The 22,121-nt window shown below is 40.5% G+C and overlaps 1 protein-coding gene across 1 annotated transcript in view; it reads left to right on the top strand.

The window, feature by feature from the left end:
- The window catches only part of magi3a (membrane associated guanylate kinase, WW and PDZ domain containing 3a), a gene marked incomplete in the record, with an annotated part of 197,970 nt that overhangs the window by 122,292 nt on the left and 53,557 nt on the right, over positions 1-22,121 (top strand). Inside the window, 2 exon segments of the mRNA XM_036141493.1 lie at positions 7,731-7,847; positions 18,359-18,478. Coding sequence (XP_035997386.1) covers positions 7,731-7,847; positions 18,359-18,478 — 237 coding nt within the window.

Genomic DNA, 22,121 nt, shown 5'->3' with positions numbered 1-22,121 from the left:
AATAAGTATTATATATGGTGTTTTTACAAAAGAGAAAGACATGGTTTGATAGTATCAACATGGGAGAGACATCGTAGAGAACCTGGGTGGAAGAAACTGTCTCTGTGGTGGCTGGTTTTCGTAAATAGTGCTCTATAGCAGCGACCTGCATGTAAAAGTCTGAGCAGTTTGTGCGCAGGATGTGTGGGATCTGCAGAAACGTTAGCTGTCCCTTTCCTGACCCTAGACCTGTAAAAGTCCTGGATGGAGAAGGAAGGTCAGCCCCGATGAGCCTCTCTGCAGACCTGATTGTTTGTCGTGGTTTGGACCTGTCCTGATTTGAGCTTCTTCATAGTCTCAGCTTGAGGAATTTAGCGAGGTAGACACCAAATCTAGATGCGCCATGCTCACATACTCCTGTCAAAGAAGAGTAAATGCTGAAATCAAATCCAGGAGCTAAAATAGGTTATTGGTTTATGGATGTGAACCCGTTGCAACTAGGTAATCGCATTAGATTGTGTTGTTCCCCTTCTATCAGATTTGTTTGTTTTCCCAATTGAGTAACTTGACATTTTTAGGTCTGTACATTTTTCCGAGCCATGGTCTTTAAATATTGATTAACACTTTAAGTTACATAGTCAGAGTTAGTTATTACATGTTGCTCTACTACTGTTTGGAAACACTAAATTATTACTAATGCCACAGTCTGAGACTGGCTGATTTCATTGCCGACGCTGCTCGCTTTAAAACATCTGATATGGCCACGCTCCCATGTTGAATTACAAATTTCATTAATACATGCAAATAATTATCCGTAAAGTTAAAAAAAGACACACACACACACACACATTTTGTAAAATGAAACCACACTGGCTGAAATGTAGTTTTTAGTAAATGTTTTAATAGATTGCCCTGACTGAGCTGTTAAAGTGTGAAAGTTTGAGAAAATGTGTTCAGTCCACCAACCCCTTGTGTAAAATTAATTAAATTAAAATTTCCAATAAAATGTAGTTGTATAGCGCCAATTCTTCAAACATGTCATCTCGAAGCACTTTCCAAAGTCAAGTTCAATCAGATTATACAGATTGGTCAAAAAGTTTCCTCTCTAAGGAAACCCAGTAGATTGCATCAAGTCTCGACAAGCAGCATTCACCCCTCCTGAAAGAGCGTAGAGCCTCAGGGACAGTCGTCTGCATTGTTGATGGTGAAGTTAAAAGCTGAAATAACAAACAATGCAAATTGTAGAACAGTAGGAGAACTCAGCAGAGTGAGAAAAATAGACCCTGATGTCCTCCAGCAGCCTAAGCCTATAGCAGCATAACTATAGATGTAGCTCAGGGTAACATGAGCCACTCTAACTATAAACTTTGTCAAAAAGGAAAGTTTTAAGATTAGTCTTAAAAGTAGACACGGTGTCTGCATCATGGACCAGAACTGGGAGTTGGTTATAAGGGCCGAACTCGTGTGCTGCCTTTTGTCCTCACTGACTCACTTTTTTGCATAACTCTTTAATGGTCGTGACATCACTAGCAGCAAATTACAGATGGTAAGGCGAGCAACGGTTTGTTCAATGCCAGGGAGACGACGGACAGCCGCGCGTGCTCTGCTTTCACTCTGCTTTCTGTTTGTGTAGGAAAGTTGACGAAGCACTGGAACAGTCATGCAGCACGTTACTAACTTGTGATCCTACAGTGCTGATGCTTTCGGGGGTTATTTTCCTTGCTGTAGTTTAACTGTTAGGCACATAAGGGTTTCAGCGACAGATATCTGACGTGCACGTACCTTGTAAAGGACCGGGTGTCGGAGAAAATGTGGAACAAAAGCTAAAGGAGAAGCTAAAGGTTAAGCAAGAAAGACGATCGAGAAAGTCAGAAGGTGATCTCGGCTTGGTGTGAGGAGGCCCGTGGGGGTCTGCTATGACTGACGAATCTCCGCACTGAGAGAGGTAAAATCAGAGATGGAGTGAGATAGATGAGGAGAAATGATGAAACGGGAAGCGGAGGGGGGCGTGGTGGGTCTCCACATGTGTTCCTATGCATCATCGTGACTCCGAGCATAGACCCCCTCCACTCCCACCGTCCTGCCCATCCCTGCTCCGTCCGTTTTTTTTAATAACTCTCTGTCCTTGAACCGCCGCCCCTGCTTTCATCCACCGTCTCGCCTGCCTGTGTGAGAGAGCGGCTCAAAGCCAGATGACCAGCCACAAAGACCTCCATTATGTCCCACATGCCTCGCTGTTGCATGACGCGCTGCTTTGAGACGTAGCAGGACACCCCGCCACCCCCTCCTCTCGTCCCATCTTTGGAGATATGACTCAGTGCACTAACACAACCTGACAGGCGGGCCACAAAGACTGCACTGTTAAATGCCCTCGAGTTGTCTACTTTGGGCAGGAGGAGCGATTTTCTGTTGTTCGTGCGTGCGCTCGCATGAGGGTACACGAAAAAAGTTTGCTTTACTGCATCATCGGTGGGGTATCTGCTATTAGCTGCGGCTGATCTCTAGTGACAATTACCCCTTTTGTTGACTACACTGAAACAAGCTTATCTCTCCAGGCAAAATGTAAAAAAAAAAAAAAGAAAGGATTTTAGGGTTTCGTCAGTGAAGAAATAACTTCCATCTCCTTGAACATGGAAACAGCCTGTGACGGGGAATGGGGTGTATGTTCCTGTTTTGGAATTCGTGGGGGTTTCTTCTCTTACAGCTTCTGGGAACATAAACCGCAGGCTTGTGGCTTTTGAGTTTATGCATAGCCGGACTCGGCTTTTGTTTCCTTGACCCAAATTCCTTGAATTTGTTGCGCCATTTAAAACTCCATGGAGTTGCATAACCGAGAGCGCTTCGCTGCTGCCCCCACTTTTACCCCTGCCGGTTACTGGACTACTCCAATCAGAGTAAAACAGAGGATGCGTTTGGGCATGCTGCAAATCAAAAGCTGCAGGAGTTGAGTTGACTTTAAAAACCTACTGGGCAAAACGACTGAAATGTGTCTATTAAAAACAATGTCTGGACGACTTTTGGATGAATTGCTGAAACCACTCACGGCAGGAGGCGTTTTATTTTCCCCACAGAATCTGAACCTGAATTTATTAAGTTTACAGCATTTTTTTATGTTTTTATTACAGTGAAACCTAATATCTCCTGCAGGACGTTACTGCTAAGAAACATTCTCATAAAAAGCTCCGTGTGAGCCTCTGAGGAGAAATCTTACAATGTGTCAGATGCCTCACACTTTAGGAATGTCATTGCTTTCACTGTTGGATTTTTTTTCCCACTTTGTCACTGAAAACTGAGCTTTTTTCCACCTTCTTTCTGTCAATTTCTTGTTTGTTTTTTTAACCCACTTTGTGCTCGTGTGAGTGTATCCGAAACAAAGAATGGGTTCCAATTCATCTGTAAAATGTCTTTTAATGCAGACAAAGGAAATCCACAATAACCTTTGATTTTTCCAAGCCTTCCTGTCTGGAACACTCAGTAATTTGTGTTTTGTATCAGAGGCGACGTCACACTGTGTGTGTGAGAAAACAATCATTGTAAAAAAGGATTTTAGCCACAACTGTTTTCAGCACGTTTCATTAGCAAATAGCTCCGTTAGCACAGCTAGGTTTGGGTAAAACGTAAGCCTCTTCCTGTACTCACTAGAGAATCTAGCCCCTAACCTTTACTCTGAGATTTGAAAGGACCAACATTTCCAAATCCTGCATGTTGCATATCAGACAGAGGGAGTAAAGCAAAGCCACGTTTCCTGCATGACGTTCCGTCAATATCTCAAGCCAGAGCTTGAGATATTTACTCTGCCACATACAGACTGCAGTTAAATCACTCGTGTGTCAAGTTATGGTTGGCTTGTCCACCTAATTAAATGTGTAAAAAAATAAATAAAGCGCTTGTGCATCTGAGGCCACATCCACCGGCTCTGTGCTCGGATAAAAGGGAAAGGTTTGAATTTTGCTCAAACAAAATAGCTCAGTGGTGGCTCTAAACATTGTGTTGGCAATTCTTTTACAAACGCGATCCCTTTCTTACGTTGTACTGAACGACTTCATGCACGTGACCATTATGTCCATTGGGTTATGATGTAACTCAGTGACTTTTGTTTTCTGGACAGCCAATTACTCATTTTCTCTTTGAGGGTTTGGCAGCACTGCTTCTTACATCCCCGTCCTTTCGGATTTCACTTTTAAAAGCATTACTGATGTTGAAAATAGTCACTACTTCATAGTTTGTCTTCTTTCACACTGAGGAGCGTTAGTGTGACCCGTTATTACTGTGATATGGTGCATTCAATGACCGACAAAAAGACCAAAGCTCTATTTCACCAATCGGAGCTGCTAAAGCAAAGAATTGTCTGATTCTGATCACCAGTCCTTGTTTCAGTGTATTTCTGCTTTAATGATATACAGTAGCTACATATCAGAAATACTTTGCAGATGTTTTTTTCTGACAGAATATGTCTGATTTTTTTGTAGCTTGAAGAAGATAAGATAAGATAAGATAGTCTTTATTGATCTCACAATGGAGAAATTCACTCGTCACATCGGCTCATACAAGAAGGTGCAGAGTAGGGAAGGTGCATTCAGTTATATACAGTGAATCTTCATATATACAATGGATCAGAAAGAATACCAAAAAAATACAAAAAAAGGAAATAGGAATGGGCATATGATGTCTCATTTACATTCTTAGTGGTCTATATATATATATATATATATATATATAAACATATCTATATACTTAAATATATACCTATATCTATGCGCCTACTTATATACGCACCTACGCGTATGTACGTGCATATACATTGTATACATTTGTACATACATACATACATACATACATGTGTGCTGACTTATGTTCAGGTGGTGATAGCAGCAGAGGTCAGGATTATTATCAGGATTCAAGAATTCAATACATGCCAGTCGTATTTTCCTGTTTGTCCGCTGCTTAGCTTTAATTGTTCAACGTTTCCCAATCGGAAGAGAACATGTAAGATCTTGACATGTCTGGCAGAGACGTTGGAAAAGGATGGACAGAAATTATTAGCTTTGAGCTTTGTAGAGCCATGTTTGAGGTCTGTGACTGAGACCGCACGCCCGGAAAAAGCAGCTTTCGCAAAATTTGAATTTTTTTTTATCGTGTCAAAGTGGCATGTAGCTTTTCATGACATTATCAGATCTTTGAGGTCATAGCCTCATTAAGCTGTAGGGCAAATTCTGCAAAACCGTCTTTGAGGCAAGGCAAATTTATTTGTATAGCACATTTCAGTACAAAGACAATGCAGAGTACTTTACGTGATTAAAACATAGGAAAATAAAACAGAATAAAATCAGGTTGGAATAAAAAAAAGAAACAAAATAAAACATTGGAAAATAGAAACTAAAAGCAAATATTAAAAACCGTATTAAAAACTAACGATGTCTCAGTCATGTCATGCTTTTAGGCCCATACTTTTCATCATGAAATCAAACTTTCCACCCTGGGGAAAAGATTGGCCAAAGATTGAGGCCAAAGTGCTTCCAGCTGTCCGTGGAGAAGTATTTTCTCAATGCTCAGCGTGTCCACTCATGGGGCATGCTGCCGCAAAAACAAGGGACCCCTCACTGTTTCCCCCTTCTCTCATTTGGCTGGCATTCCTTCACTCAGGGGACAATGGGAGATCTATTTCTTCTCAAGTGTCTCAAGTGCAGCTTGAGCGCAGCTGCGGAGGTCCTCAGGAATCTGAGGTGTTGACCCATCCTGCAGAGCTGCAGCAGTACATCCAGCTCAGGAGACCAGACCGCTCACGATATTAGGCTCACGGGAAAAGAGATGCCACGTCAAATGTTGCCGTTCTGTGTTTCCACAAACAGAATAGAGCCATGGTTCTTAAACTGTGGCACAAGTACCACTGATGGTACTCCTGCTGCCTTTATTGGTAGACAGAATGTATTTTGACACGGTTATTTGCAAGGGGAAAAAAATTAACAGATTTACAAAGATATAGGGCTACTAAAAACAATGATCGCAAACTCTCAGTTCAAACTAAAGAGAACGAAGTTAACCAGGAAATAGTGCCGGTAACTGCTTATGTTGTGCTACATTTTTCTTTTCAGTTTGAGCTTGGAACTGGAAATTACATCAAAGACATTTTCATTATGGCCCGGTTCCAAGTTTAGATGCCAGTGGGGTTTGCCAATTGTGCAGAGGGCTTTCGAACTTTAGCAGCATGCTTACAAAAACAGGTTGTATAGTTTTGGTGTGACAGATGAAAAGAAAAGTAACAAAAAATGCAAGTGAACTGTTTTTTGTGCCTGTGCAAATTCTCAGCTGTGCGGGTCATCTCACCAGCAAAGAATCTGAGGCGACCAGACTTTCATTTAGTTCTTTCTGAAAACGTTTCGACACCTATCCAGGAGTCTTTGTCAGTTCTGGTGGCACAACATTTCTCCTGTGAGCCAGGCAAACCATGGCAAACCTTTTCTTTTAGGAGGATGGGCCTCACTGCAAAAACAGACTAAACTTAACTAAAAATAAGTTAAAATTTTCTTTAAATGAGTATATTTGTACTTTATTTGAGTAGGTAAATAAGATAATCTGCCAATGGCATAAGATTTTTGCACTTAAAATAGGAAGAACTCATCTCCATCAACTTATTTCAAGTGCATTACATCTAATTGTCTTATTTGAGGGGTAAAATGACTTTTTCCATTGGCAGATAATCTTATTTACCTGCTCCAATCAAAGACAAATACACTCATTTCAAGACATTTTTTTTTACCTTTTTTTAGTTCTGTTTTTGCAGTGCTCCATGTCCTTAAATACAGCAGTGCACCAACTGCAGGCGAGCCACCAGAACTGACAAAGACTCCTGTGTAGGTGCCGAAACGTCTTCAGAAAGAAGTGAGCGAAAGTCCAGTTGCCTCGGATTTAAGCCTGTTTGCTCCCGTTTTATTTTTTTTACATTTTATCAATGTATTCTATAATGAACTCATATTGGATTCTAAAGCTCGTAACAAACCCTCATTTCCCACTTTGAATAATGACTTCAGGTGACATTTCTGTAAAATTCTTAACTTGATACTAGAAAAAAAACTTGACTTTTGATTAAAAAAAACAACTAATAAAGCCCAGTTCTTGATGTACTACTGTTATGTTAAAACTTCTGGTTTCTGTTAACTCAGCATGTTTTAAAGAATCTGTTCACCTATTCAGGTTTGACTTAAGCAGTTTACAGTTTACATCAAACGCTGCCAATACTTGTTAAAAAAACTTTTAAAAACTTGGGTAAAATATCTGTTTAGCTCAGATAGGAAGCTTTGAAGTAGACAGTAACTTTTCACGTCATTAGAGGCTAGTGGTTTGCTAGTTTTTAGACACAAAAGTACTACTTTCTGCTGATTTTGATCATAAAATAAGAGCCTTCGCCATTAATAGAGGTCCTCAAGATTAAAGTATTTACCATCATAACTTCTCCCTATTGGGGTGAGAGGGGTGCTGCCGCCTATCTCCAGCTGTCAATGGTCCAGAGGCGGGGTACAACCTGGACAGGTCGCAGCTTACATTTAGTTCACTTTAATGAAAAAAAACTGTTTTAATATTATGAGATTTTGTTAATTACTCCACCAATCACAGTTTTATCTTTAGGAAACGGTCTCAGTCATACTGTACGTCACAAGTAATTCAACTGTCAAAGCTTTTGAAAAAACAAGTTTCATGTAGAGTTCCTTTAAGACTTGGTTGACTGATGCACATGTTTATCTCCTTCTTTCCAGGTAAGGTGTTGAACACGGATTTGCGTCACTACCTCAGTCTGCAGTTTCAGAAGGGCTCTCTGGACCATAAGCTCCAGCAGGTGATCAGGGACAACCTCTACTTGCGCACCATTCCCTGTGAGTGTCTTCCAAAGCCTTGGACTCTTCTATCACCTCCTCTCTGCTCTTGCTGTCTAACCTTCTTCTACTCTTTTTTTGAAAATTCCACTTTAATCTGTTTTACTTTCAGTCTTTCTGGTCACCCAATCCTCATTTCTACAACAGAGAGGAACTTTCCTGCATAGCTGTGGTTCTCACTAATAGACTTGGGCTTCTTGTGGAAAAAAAAAAGGGCTAGAGGTTCGGTACACCCCAGAGGCTAAAAACATGAACTTCAATTGACAAAGTTAAATTTACTCTGTTTTAGTTATTCATTTATCAATCAACATAATTGTAGAATATAATTGAATCAATATAATTGATTACGTTTACTTTTGAAACTCACGTTGGTCGGAGGTTTAATGCTCTTTAAACGGGTCCTACATTTAACGTTCAGAACCCTTGATCAGAATATCACAGTATTAAGACAAAAGGTACAGCTTTACAAGAATGCTCCCTTTATAGAGGCTTATAAATGGTTTGTAGCTATGTTATTGATTATCTGTACACACTTTATAAATCATTAACAATTGATTAATATGTGTTAATAAATGGCGAGAAAGCAACAAAAAAGGGACAAAACTGACCAGTTTCTTGCCAATTCGGGAGCCAAATCTATATTTGGCTAAAACGTTTCAAATTCTATATAGTTCACTAGAGTTACTAAATATTTCAGTCTAAAGTTCAACCTTGTAAGCTCAATAAGCATTTGAAAGCATAATTCTGTATCATGTAATATTCTACTTTGTGTCATGGTGTACACTTTTTAACAAGGCTTCCTTTGATAGTTGTAGATGTTTATAATACAGTGCTTTTCTGCTCTTCATAGAGTATCAGTAGTCTAACAAACTGCTTAATAGCTGGCTATTTAGTTAAGCGATCAACTCGGTTGGTATTCAGTTGGTTGCATAAATGACAACTTCTGTCAAGTGGTTCCCACTTTTTTGTTTGGGATTCAAACTGCAGGTTTCCCCCACTTGAAAAGGATGTTTGCTTCCAGAGATTACACAGGATTTCGCTCAAAACACAAAAGTTGATCCTTTACTTTTTTCTCTTTTTATTGAAAGTTGTTGAATCAATAGTAGCAGTAATAGGTGAAAAACCTTTAAACATAAACACACAGAAAACAATGATTTAAATAACTAAAAATGATCCCTAAAACAAAATATACCATAAGATTTAAGCACCAAAATCAAAACATATTTGAAGTATTATTCCGTGATATTTTTTACATTCTAGTATTTATTTACCTTTTCTTAAACAGATTTTAAATAAATTCTTTAACATTTCACAACATTTTAACATTTCAATCTGAAATAAATAAACAATAATTTAATCTATAATATTTCCACACTTCAAACAAATTGTGGCTCACAGGCTCCTTTTCTTTGGAACAAACTTTCAGAATCAGAATCAAGTTTATTGCCAAGTAGGTTTGCACTTAAAAGGAATTTGACTTGGTGTTGATGGAGACAAAACAAAATAAAATAGAATATATATATATATATATATATATATATATATATATATATATATATATATATATATATATACAGAAGCTATATACACACAGTATACTGTGTGTTAATGTAAAGCAGAATGTAACTACAGTGTCTGTGTCTGCTGTCTCCAGGTTGGGAGACACCCCCACCTATACTCAGTAACAGAGGGGCGGGGCATGAATTCAGCTCAACAACTTATATTAACAAACCAGCAGCAATTTTAAAACACTTCCTTGTTCATGTCTTTCTTACTCAGAGATGTATTTCCAAACAGTTTTTTTTTTTCTTTTCTGGTATGGAGTAGCATAGGAACCTTCTTTCAGCCAGCTGACTGGCACAGAGTAGCAACAGGTGGGGGTGGGGCAGTGCTACATCATTCATCTCCATAAAGATGAAGGCAACTCAGATCTGTGTAATTTTCTCCGCCATCTCAATAAAAAGACTTTAAGCTATGCTTAGAACCGCAGCATACCCGGACGCTGGGAACTGGCTCCATGCCTCTTCTGTAATCATGTCTAGTTTAGTAAAGCAGCTGCTGTTTGGCTTCAAGCAAATCTCAATGCGCTGGCACCAGGAAGAAACACCTGAAAACAGCTTTAAATGGACGGTTGACATTTTTCGCAAAAACCTAAAGGCTTTTATCCTGTAGGGGGGAAAAAAAGGGATAGCGGTATCGATGGATTTGAAAACTGCTTGGCTTTGCTATGTTATATTTTGCAGTAAATTAGGTTCCTTGCTTCCTCTGTACCTTCTACCGGTAGTGTTTCAGCTCCTATATGACTGCGTGTTCAGTGCTCCTCGGGAAACCGTGGAATAAATAACCACGACAGGCTGATTTTGACTTCACGCCTGAGCGACTGTAAAACGGACAGCGAGGCCAACGGGTTTAAATAAAACAGAAGCTGTGATTCTCTCGGCTGCACATCGGAGTTATCGACCATTTTTGTCATTTCTCATTGGAAGAAAGGCTTTTTTTTTTTTTTAAATAGTTTTTCCTACGACTAATTGTTTGAAAAACCTTTGCCTCTGCGAGCCTGCTTTAACTGAAGAGTTATTCAAGAGTCAACAGCACAATGCAGAATATGTTGTTAATCCGCCGGACTTTATTGTCTTGTTCATGGAGAGATCTGATGTCTGTCATGTATGCAAAGCATCCTTGTTGGAAACAAGTGTGCCGGAGGCCTTCTTTCAGCCAGCTGACTGGCAGTGTGAACACACACCCTTATCAAAAAGCCATGTTTTTGTTTCCAAAAAAAAAAAAAAACATGGGTCCAATATCAATAATTTGAATGTGGTTTACAGTGAAAAACGGCGGTAGCAGCACCATGGAGTGAGATAAATATTCTTAAAATAAATTTTTTGTGTCAATGTTGATCACACATTGTGAAAATGTGGATGAGGTGGGTCGAGTAGTTGGAACGTTGTGGGTTCGATTCATACACGTTACATCGGCTATGTACACGTTTTAGATCCACTTTATGTAAAAGCTATTTTTAGTCGTATTCCAAATTTTAAAACTGATTTTTTTCCCAAACTCCTTTAAGTGCGGGTCACATGTCAGGCAGAAACGTAATCAAATACTTTTTTTTATTGCGAGACGTGTAGCTTAGCATAATTATGCGTCTTTTCCACATTGCTCTTTCAAGCCTTCGCCAGAGCCTCATCAGAGAGCGCTGAGCCGCCGTGACCCTGTGAGGAACCTGGACAGCCAATCGAGCGTGATCTCTGCGCTCGCTGCAGCAGGCGAAATAAGGTCTCAGGGCGAGGCGAGCTTGACTTCCTTCCTGCACCAGACGCAGCAAGGCTTTGTTAAGTGTTGTCCTTCTTTCACACAGAAGATGACATCGGCTCGGTGTTGGGCCAGGGCTCCGGGGTCGACATGATACCCTCCAGGCTTTGCTAAATCCTGACCACCCACCCCAAAGGCCACATCTCTCTTTCCATTTGGGCGATATCTGTCACAGCACGGCGAATCAGCTCCACCGGTTTCATTTCGCTAGATCCAAAAAAAAAAAAAAAAAAAAAAAAAAAGAGGGAGAGTGGCACAAATGGAAAAGTGTGCTCCACAATTTCAGCTGCAGCAATTTGTTGAAAAGATGGAAGAGATGCTCCGTCTGAGTGGGCCGGCTTAACGTAACATATCACTTTGTCTTACTGCACAGAAAAAAACAGATTGCATCTCATCCACAGTGGCCCATAAATGTAATAAATGCAGCCCAGGGAGATTCAAGATAAAAAACGGAGGTAAAACGGGGGGGGGGGGCCAAGACGGGACAAACACCGGAGCTAAAGCTCTAGATCTGCTTCACTTATTACATTTTATTAGGCAGAGCCTGAAAAGTAATTTCTTTATCCAAAATGTCAGTACTGAAAGACCAGAAAAACGGATGCTAGTTAGGCTACTTTACTGTCCAGGGCTGTTGGATTATATGTATGCATATCTGATTGTTATATCTTCAAATGAACCTTTCCCAGCCTTTTTTGAGGAAACGCTCATCTTCGTGCCATCTAAAGCTTCAGGATGAGGTTCATTAAATTGCAACATCTGACCCGGATCGTTTCGATGAAGCCAGCTCATTATTTTAATTTTCCAACATTGCAATATGTCCACTGTAGTGCTACGTCTGATGTCTGTACTCATAAATCCCCATCAAGGATTGTTTTGGTCATTGCTTAAAACAAAGGGAGAATAAAGGGTTCGTTTGACTGCATTTCAGAAGTGCTTTTTCTGTTCTTACAAACGAGTGCCTGCCCCATTCAGGCCTTTTCCCTCCTGCACCGTAATGCCTTACATCCACGAATCAGAATCCTCAGAGAAGCTGAAGGTGACTTGACTGTTGAGGAGATACTTTGTGATGTTTCGTCATTTTGAAAACTGCAATGTAGCCTGCATCTGTAATCTTTTGCCGCATTCATTTTTGCAGCTATAGAAAATTGTGATCATTTTCCATATGACAATGATTCTGAGACTAAGAGAGAGAGAGAGAGGGGGGGGGGTATTCCCTTGAACATTTGCATAATTGATGAATTACAGGAATATTTCGACATCACCCAAGGCTGCAAACAAATTAGCCTCAGCGGCAGTTCACTGGTATAAAAAAACTAAAGTAAACCTGTTGAGAGACCTGTATGTATAATGTACAACTATTTTTTATGGGGATTAAAAGTTGTTCCCTCAGAGCCCACGTTTTAAAGTCGGCTCTGCTCTTTCTCACTGGCAGTGTTAATCCTCATAGAACTGCTACTCAATATGTTAAAAAATCTTAGGAAAGTCATTACAGCGATATATTTTACGCACTTAATTCTGTTCTATTGTGATTATTTTGTCTCACAGATAATAAAAAACCCAAATTAAGTTTCCCATAAAAGTTGAATATTACATAATATAAATAAAGGATTTTTACTGTGGATATATTGTCCGAGTGAAATGTATGTCCATTTACTGCACAGTGAAGCCATCAAGGGGGCAAAGCTTGGTTTACTAGCAGCCTGGCCAGCCAGACTGACTGACGTCTTATATACTGCGTATCAGTCTGATAAGGAGCTGGTAGAAGTCGATTTCAAAGGCAGGACTAACAGGGTCAGCCTCATCAGGTTAACACCAATCAGATAACGACGGATGTGTGTGACGAAAAACAAAAAAATTCCAACTCCAAACTGTTTATTTCAATTTGTAGTCCGTGAAACATGTCATGCCATTGAGCAAACTCTCCAGCGAACAATTTTTTTGCCGTTTTGTCTAAAAAACAATCAGACAATACACGGTGTACTCACGTGCACTTCTTTAATCTCCCAAGGCGCCAAGCAACAACAATCTCTATATGTATCTTGACTGTTATGGTTGAAGAAAAGCGCTGTAGCATTATGGGTAATTCTGCAGCTGAGAGTGACGCATCGTAAAGTCCCGCCTCCCGCGCTGTGATTGGTCCGGTCTGTTTTGGGCCAGGGGGAATGGAGCCTTACAGACTGACTTACGCTCCGTGTGATTCAGTCTGGCTGGCCGGGTTAGTCTACTACTGGCCTTGAGCCCGTTCGCCTACTGAGCTCTGATGTCTCTCACCTCCCTCTTGAAAATCCTCCATGGACTTTTTTTTTATATGCTTTGGATCAGGTGAGTTTGCTGGCCTTTAAACCATAGTGACATCAAGGTCATTGAAGCAGGAATCACTCCTTGGCGTCTGAGGGGGTTTCTTTTTAACAGCTCCTGGTAGAAAGCTGCTCTGACTTTGATAAAAACACAGTCCACCATCAATGATGATGTAAATTTCATATTGGAGCTCAAGCAAAAGCGATTAAATCTCTCTCCATTCTTCCTTTAGTCTTGGAACCTTGATTTCCAAATGGAATGCAGAATTTACTTTAATCTGAAAAGAGGACTTGGGATCACTGAAGAACGCTCCAGTCCTTTTTCTCCTTTGGACACTTCTTATGTTATCTCTGGTTGATATAATGCCACAGTTGTAACCCCGCCGTCCTATATACTTTAGTGTGGTAGCTCATGAATCACTGAATCCAGCTGTAGTCCACACCTTGTGAATCTCTCAAGGCTGCACACGTTTTCCTTCCACAGAACTTTCCGTCAATTTGCTTGGTTGCAACAATCAGTGAAAAATCTGCTTCTTTAGCATTTTTTTCTTTTGTAGCTTACTCTCCTCATGGAGGCGAAATGAGAACTAATAGAACTTTTCTAGACATACTGACCATTCAAAAACCAAATTCACCCAATCTCACCTACCAAACCACCCGCCTTCAGACACCGATACGACAGATCGGTAGGCAACTTGGGGTTAAGCCCAATCTACATGTGACAGGAGGAAGCTGGAATCAAACCCACAATCGTCTGATTGCGAGACGACTACCCACTGAGCCACAGTCGGCCATCGGGTGTCACTGGCATGTTTGCTGCGCAACTATCAAGCCAGCAATCTTTCATGTGATTGTGTATTTCGTACAATTTATGTGTCCAGGGTCCATTCTTCATTGGCTTATGTAACGTTAGGATTTTCTGAGGAACTAGATTGTGTGTTTCCATCTCCTGTTATCGATGATCGTCAAAATTAATAGAAACAAAGGCTTAAATGTATGTGTGTGTAATGTACTGGTATAATGTATGAGATTCACTTCTTGAATTGTATTACTGAGATAAATTCCTTTTCCAGTAATTTTCTAAACTGCTGTACCAGAGCCAGTAGATGCGCCTGTAGATCATGGCGTCACACGCAGAGTTCATAGAGATAAATCTTTTTGGGCTAACCCTATATTGTCTGATTTAGACCAGCTATGATGTTGATGTCAGTAATCTAAAATGGCAGTGAAACACGGGAGGAAACAATTTTATGTATAGCTAAAAATAAAAAATACCATTTCTTCCTTAAAAACTAGAATTTTCTTTCCCCCCAGAGTTTCAATCATAAAGTGCAAAGCTTCAGAAACCACGGGTGAAAAAGGCATCGTGTTCAGCCCGGATGATGTTTTAAAGATAAATTAAAAATGTGCTGTTGTGGAACGGATTTCACGCCCTCTAACACGTCAGCTCGGCTCACCGTCATTCGAGATGTGAGCCGGGCGTCTCTCTCCACTGCAGGCACATGGGACTTTAAATTAAGTTGAATGTTTTCTCTCTGTGTCAACATCCATCCTGACTACAGCATGAGGTAATGTGTCTGAAACGGAACACTCTGTTCTAAAGCCATCTTTTATTCTGTCAAACAATATCCCGAGGAGATCCATGACACCGTAAAATGGAGATGTACAATGTACAGTAGGAAGTGTTTTCCCCCCTTCCTGATTAAATTCCTAAATTCTTTTTCTTTTTTTTTTTTGCACATTTGTCACACTTAAGTGTTTCAGAACATCAAAGAAATTTAAATATTAGTCAACAACAACACATGTTTTTACAGTTTTTAAATGAAGGTTTTTGTTATTAAGGGGGTAATAGCCAAACTTTCATGGCCCTATGTGAAAAAGTGGTTGCCCCCCTGGTAAAACATAACTGTGGCTTATCACATCTGAGTTCACCTTCTCTAGGCCTGATTACTGCCACACTTGTTCTCAATCACGATCTGACTTCAGTAGGACCAGCCTGACAAAGTGAAACACACCAAAAGATCCTCATAAGGTCAGAGTTCATGGTTCCGTCATAAGGAAGAGGCTGGGCAAACATGTCCTGCATGGTAGAGGTCCAAGGTGAAAATCAACGCTGGGGGAAAAGAACATTAAGGCCCCGTCTCAATTTTTCCAGAACACATCATGATTAGCCCTAAGACCTGTGGGAAAATATTCTGTGGACTGCTGAGCTTTTCAGAAGGTGTGTGTCCCGTCATGTCTGCTGTAAAAGTAACACCGCATTTCCGAAAAACAACATCATAGCAATGGTAAAATATATTGGTGGTGGTGTGATGGTCTGTGGCTGTTTTTCTGCTGCAGGACCTGCTGTGATCAATGGAACCATGAATTTTGCTTTGACAAAAAAAAACCTGATGGACAACGTCCTGTTTGTGACCTCGAGCTGAAACTAACTTGGGTTCTACAACAGAACAAGGATCCAAAACACACCAGCAGGTCTACCTCTGCATGGCTGAAGAAAAACAAAGGTTTTGGAGTGGCCTAGTCAAAGTCCTGACCTGAATCCTATTGAGATGCTGTGGCATGACCTTAAAAAGGCTGTTCATGCACGAAAACCATCCGATGGGGCTGAATTACAACAATTCTGCAAATATGAGTGGACCATAATTCCTCCACAGCTCTGGAAAAGACTCATTGCAATTTATCACAAATGCTAGGTTGTTGTTGCTGCTAAGGGCGACCCAACCAGTTATTAGGTTTAGGAGCCAATCGCTTTTTCACACACACCCATGGATTATTTTTTCCACCCTTAATGATAAAAGCCTTCATTTAAAAACTCCATTATGTGTAAACTTCTGTTTTCTTGGACTCCTATTTAACTTTCTTTGATGTTCTGAAACACTTAAGTGGGACAAACATGCAAGAAAAAAAAAAAAAAGAGAAAGAAATCGGGAAGGGTGCAAACACTTTTTCACATCACTGTACATGTTATATTCAAGTTTTTGCTGATGGATCAGCTAAATGCAAAAACTTTGGATCGGTTTTAAAATTGAAGTGACATTTTCATCAGTGATGGTGCAGAGTTGACATGTTGGGGAGCAAAAATTTCCTTTCACAAAAGAGCATTTCTAATTATTAAAAATATCAAGAGGCTTATTTAAATGGGGGGTTTCAGCAGATTTGGACTTTGCTGTTGTGAAACTACAGAAACCGGAAACCCGTTTACAAGGAAGAAATGGTAAATACTGTTTTTAAGAGAAAATTCTCTCTCATGTCTACCTCATGCTTCAGACCACTGACATTAACCATCACCGCTGGCCCAGATCAGACCGAACGCTGCCATAAATGCCACGCATTTTTATCTCCATGAACTCTGCGCGTTAAGGCAGGATTTATAAGGATGAACATGAACACTTCCAGCATTGTAAACAACAGATTAGGCTTTTATCTGTAGGTTAGTGGGAACAACTCTGGCTTTTCAGACTGTGCAGATCATTTTTGGGAACTTCTAAGTCCTGATGCCAAGATTTCTGTTCAGTTCATCTCTTTTATTTGGGGAATGGGCCAAAAACACGCCAAGAAACAATATGTTTATCAATCAAAAAATCAAAGTGACCAATTCTATCTGTAACGGCTAAATATTTTTAACAAACTTATACATTACCAATTTATAGGACAAAGAAAGTACTAACAATAAACTAACCACCGTACCAGAAACATGTGTTTTTCTTTATTTACAATATTCTGTAACTTTTGTACTCTTATTTTGTCACCATGTAATTGAGTCCAAAGTTATTTAGGCCTTTGGCAGATTTATATTTAGAATTATTTGTATTTGATACTGAAGTTTCTGATAGAACAGGAGAAAAGCATCTCTCACAAGGTAATATAACGAGGTAAAAGGAGTTCACAATTTAGCTCTTCCTAATTACATTTTAACAAAAATGGCATGTTGAAGGTCATTAATACCCTTTTTAATAATTAAAAAATATTTCTTGGCTTTCAAGCAATCAGTCCTTTCTCATAATTCCTGACCAATCTCTGTGTAGGCTTCCTCTGGTATTCGTTTTTTTTTTTGCCGATGAGCTCCAACTCTGAGGTTGGAAGGCCTCCTTGCCATCACCCTAATCTTTTCAGATATTCGGGACTCGGGCCATTCATAAACAGTATGATTACTTCCAGTTAGACGACACGTTTTGGTCAAATCAAGACATTTATTTAAACTAAATCTGCCAAGGGATGGATGATTTAGGGCTAAATTGGATTTAGTTGTATTTAAATTAAAGATTTATGTACATCAGGTCATCATTTTGCATTGTTTATGTTGGTTTTCACTGTGTCCAATAGGTGATTAACAGTTTTCCTGAACAACAACAATTCTAAGCTGTTCTTTTAAGTCTGATATAAGCAATAGTTCGACCTTAGTTTCTAATCGCTGTACATTTTTGTTGAAGCCCACGTTTGCTCCTTTGGGCGGATTATGCAGAAGTTAGAGTCCTTGTTATTCTCAGAATCCCCCGTATGTGCAGTGAGAGTGTTGCATCAGTGTCCTTAAAGAGTTGTGGTTGCGCTGCTGGGCACAGCGTAAGTTCGCGTGAGTAATTAAGACCCTGTTCATTACCATCAGTTACACTTCCGTTGCTTTCTGACAGCTGCGCTGCTGCGTGGGGGCTGTTCCCCCCCCCCCCCCCTCTAATTCATGTTTGAATAATGAATTCATCGCTTTTTGGTCCCAGCTCTGTTGACTATTCATGATGTAGACACAGACCTTCCCCTGAGTGCTGATTCACATCCCTGTGGGCATGTTGCATACAGTACTGCTTCCCTGCCCCCCCCCCCCCCCCCCCCCCCCCCCCCCCCTTCCGACCCTGGCAGTAAGTGTTTGGATGTTTCTTCTGACTTATACGTTCCCATTGTTGGCAGGTACCACTCGGCAGCCCAGGGAGGGGGAAGTACCTGGAGTGGACTACAACTTCATCAGTGTGGGGGAGTTTCAGGAGCTGGAGGAAAGCGGCATCTTACTGGAAAGCGGGACCTATGACGGTAAGTTCTTCAAAGTACTCTGCTACCCACATAGGATTGGATAAGCGTGGTGAGAGAACAGTAATTATACATTTGGATTGACTTTCACAATACTGCTCTCAAAGGTTTTCCTGCTAAGAGTTTTATTCTTAGTTCGGTTTGATTTGAAGCTCAGTTTGAGACAAATGTCATCTCAAGGCGCTTTACAAGACAAACAGGACATACTCATACGCTTGAACATAACAAGTGTGCCACCCTCCCAATATCTTTAAACAACGCTAAGACAGACCAAGAAACATTTCGGACAAACTTTAGCTTCTTTATGCCTACGAGTTGAGACAGCTGTCTGTAAAGGTAAGAACCCAGCGACCGCTTGGTTTCATGCTGGTGAGTGTGCATCAATACATGCTTTAGGCGGCGGCTCCTACAAACCCTGTGCTGGAGCCTTTTTGCTTTACACCTGACTATAACACGTTCTGCTCTGATTAAAATAAGGTATACTAAAGACTTGGTTCTAACCATTTGAGCTACGTCTGGTTTCTGTTGCTGCTGCACGGGAGTCTGATGAAGAGCAAAGACAAACACACGAATGACTGAAACGAACGCAGCGCACTGGCTTTTGTTATGCCTAACTGCTAAAGCTATAGCTATAGCTAAAATGATAGCACACGCTTTACTTTTCATTAGAGCTAAGGTTTTGTAAGCTGGATTTTTATTAGAGCGAAACATCAAACTCCTAGTTCCTCAAGAGCAGCTGCAATTAAAAAAACTACACATTTCAAAGGCAAATGTTTTCTGAGTTCACTCTTTTTGCTTACTGACAACAAAAGCATGAACATATTTGAATGTATTTATTTAAAAAGGGACAGTACATATTACTGAAGGTGCACAGAGGACCATTTGGAAGCATTGTGGCCCTGCAGCAAGAAGGTCCTGGGTGCGAACCCCAGCCCCAGGGTCTCTTCTGCATGGAATTTGCTCGTTCTCTCCGGGTGCTCCGGCTTCATCCCACGGTGCAAAAACGTTTCTGTAAACGGGCATGGATGTTTGTCCTGTGTGTTGCCCTACGATGGCCTGGCCGCCCCTCACCCCATGACCGCTGGAGACGGGCACCAGATGAACGAGAGCATCTTTTCAGAGAAACCAAATGAATTTCAAGTGAGCGAAGAGACCAGAAGAGGATAGAACAGATTTAAATAAACTGGCAAAACCCCATGTGGCAAATCCAAGGCGATGACACAACCTAATGCTAATTGACGTGTGAAGCCCTGGTCTCTTTATTATTAAAGCATTTATTCCATAAAAGGATTGATAAATGAAACAGAGCTACTAAAAAGCGACACGTTGCTGATTTATTTCAGTTTCAGCAGTGTGAACTCGGAGCTAGCTCTTGGTGAAGGTGAACTGGTACAACTCTAGGTATAGAAACAAGAGAGAAACTGCTCCCCAGAGTGACCGGAGAATTACATTGTTGCCGTAATTGACTGCCCCGGTCCATCTCTCCGACATGTCTGCTGGAAGGAAATTGTCTTGTGAATTTGCTGAGCTGTGCATCAAGAAAAAAATCAACACATTGCTCATGTCATCAAATTCCCACTGCAGAGATAAAGAACTGGAGGTAATCTGTTCACACATGATTTAGCTCTCTGCAGCAGATTTTACATCGATCACCCGCGCAAATGTGTTGGGAATGCATGGGCTACGTAATAAGCTCTCTCCCATGCACACATATGGCCCAGAGTGACTTGGCTTTCAACCTTGAGCCCCTGAACTTGTCTTGAGGATGAATAATGGATCTGATTGGTCCTTTCCTGCCTAATGTATATGTCTGCTGAAGGCCCCGGTCCATAAGCCCGCAGAGAGTTAATTATTAACGCCTAGCTGCTGACGTTGGAGACGCCACATAGTGATTGTTCAATAGAAATTACACATAGAAACAGACCTGATGGTAGACATGCGGGGGCTGATCGTGAACTTATTCATCGAAGCCCAATCTGTAGCTTTAAATAGCCAAAGTTAACCAATAAAATAAGACAACAACATACTTTGGAGCCTTTCATATTTTCTTAGATCAGATGCCACGTTTGTCTTTCTTTATTGTTATTTGTGACCTGTTTTCTTCACCATGTGGTTTCTAATTTCCCCTTTAAAGTTTTTATGTCTGGTTTATGACTTGTCTCATTTGTTTGCGACACGTCTTGCTGCAAAAACAATTTCCTTCCTGCAACGCGAATCTAAGGTGTTAAAGGCTCTGGGGGAAACCGCCCTCATTTCCACCCTACATTTTTATCTTTATTTCAGTCAGTCAGTATTTCTTGTTGTCTTTCTGTCAGCCTTTTTTTTCTCTCTTTCCTTGCCTTATATGTGGCTGGTTGAATGGGAAGACATACCTGGACGGTCATGTTTACAGCCGTGACTAATCTTCCTGACCTGTGAGCAACAGAAGCTCCATGGGATCGTAGTTAATCTACAACCCAAAGTGACTCGCCCGCTGTTCTGCTGGACTCAGTAACTGCAGCAGTTTTTACAGACCGGTTTTTATTCTGCTAGTCAATAATAAACTTATTAAGCATTTGGATCGTCCTGTCCAAAGTCTAAAGCTAAATCTGACAGATGATATGCAGTTTTCACCTGAGGAGAACCAGAGATATCCTCATAGATCTGTGCTGCCCATAGCAGGGGTTGGCACATATTTGTACATATTTTATATTTATATTAGAATAGTTTGAACATGAAGATTTTTGTTGGTCAGCCATTCCCTTTTTAAGCATTTGTGTATTAGCCAATGAATTTGTGGCTAATACGCAAAAGCCAGAGGTTTGAATCAGTTTGTAGGAGACAAGGAGCTGTTATGAACAAAGATACATCAAATGTTGAGTCCTGAACTCAGCCGCAGTTGTCTTGGAAGACATCATATTATAATATTATTACCACTAATGCAGAAAACCAGAGCTGGCCTATAAAGACTGGACACGATAAGACATCAGAAGGTCTTTTCTGGTTTCTGGCACGGAGTTGCTGATTTGTTCTGATAATATGCAAAGTTTCCCACAGTGGGCGCTTGAGCCAAATGTCTTCCCAGGCAAAACAATTTACAAGCATTCAGTATTCTAAGTTTGAGAAAACCTTTCCTCAAACTGAGCCACTGTCTTCCATTGCTCACGATCTTGTACTGATTAGTAGGTCTGGCACGATAACAAATTTTGCTGGACGATACATTTTTCAAAAGATTATTGCGACAAATCATATTCATTTTCAACTAATATGATAAGGCCATAATAATGCTAGTCTATTCTCTTGATAGACCGGCTCAGACAGATTTAAGCGGGTGACAGCCGTCATTTGGCTTAAACCCAAAAAACTCCCACAATGCAGCAGTCGTGTTCATCTTTGACCCAAATTACATTTTCTTTCTGACTCGAGTTGCACTTGAGTTGCAAAAAAAAAAGCCTTTCAGACTTGTCTTAGACATGCTCTGTAAAAACTCGTTTCTTGATTTACACTTGTTTGTGACGCTCATCTTAAACTAAGTTTATTTCATGGAACCAGGATTTAGAGTGGAAAGACCAAAGCTTTGGTTTTATGCTGTTGGAAGGTCAGATAAGAAATGCCTTTATTGTCCCAAAATGGGGAAACTTGGGCAATGAAAACGCCTCCTTAAGAT

This window comes from Fundulus heteroclitus, chromosome 1 (genome assembly GCF_011125445.2).
Source record: "Fundulus heteroclitus isolate FHET01 chromosome 1, MU-UCD_Fhet_4.1, whole genome shotgun sequence".
NCBI lineage: Eukaryota > Metazoa > Chordata > Actinopteri > Cyprinodontiformes > Fundulidae > Fundulus > Fundulus heteroclitus.
This window is presented reverse-complemented; position numbering and strand designations above follow the sequence as displayed.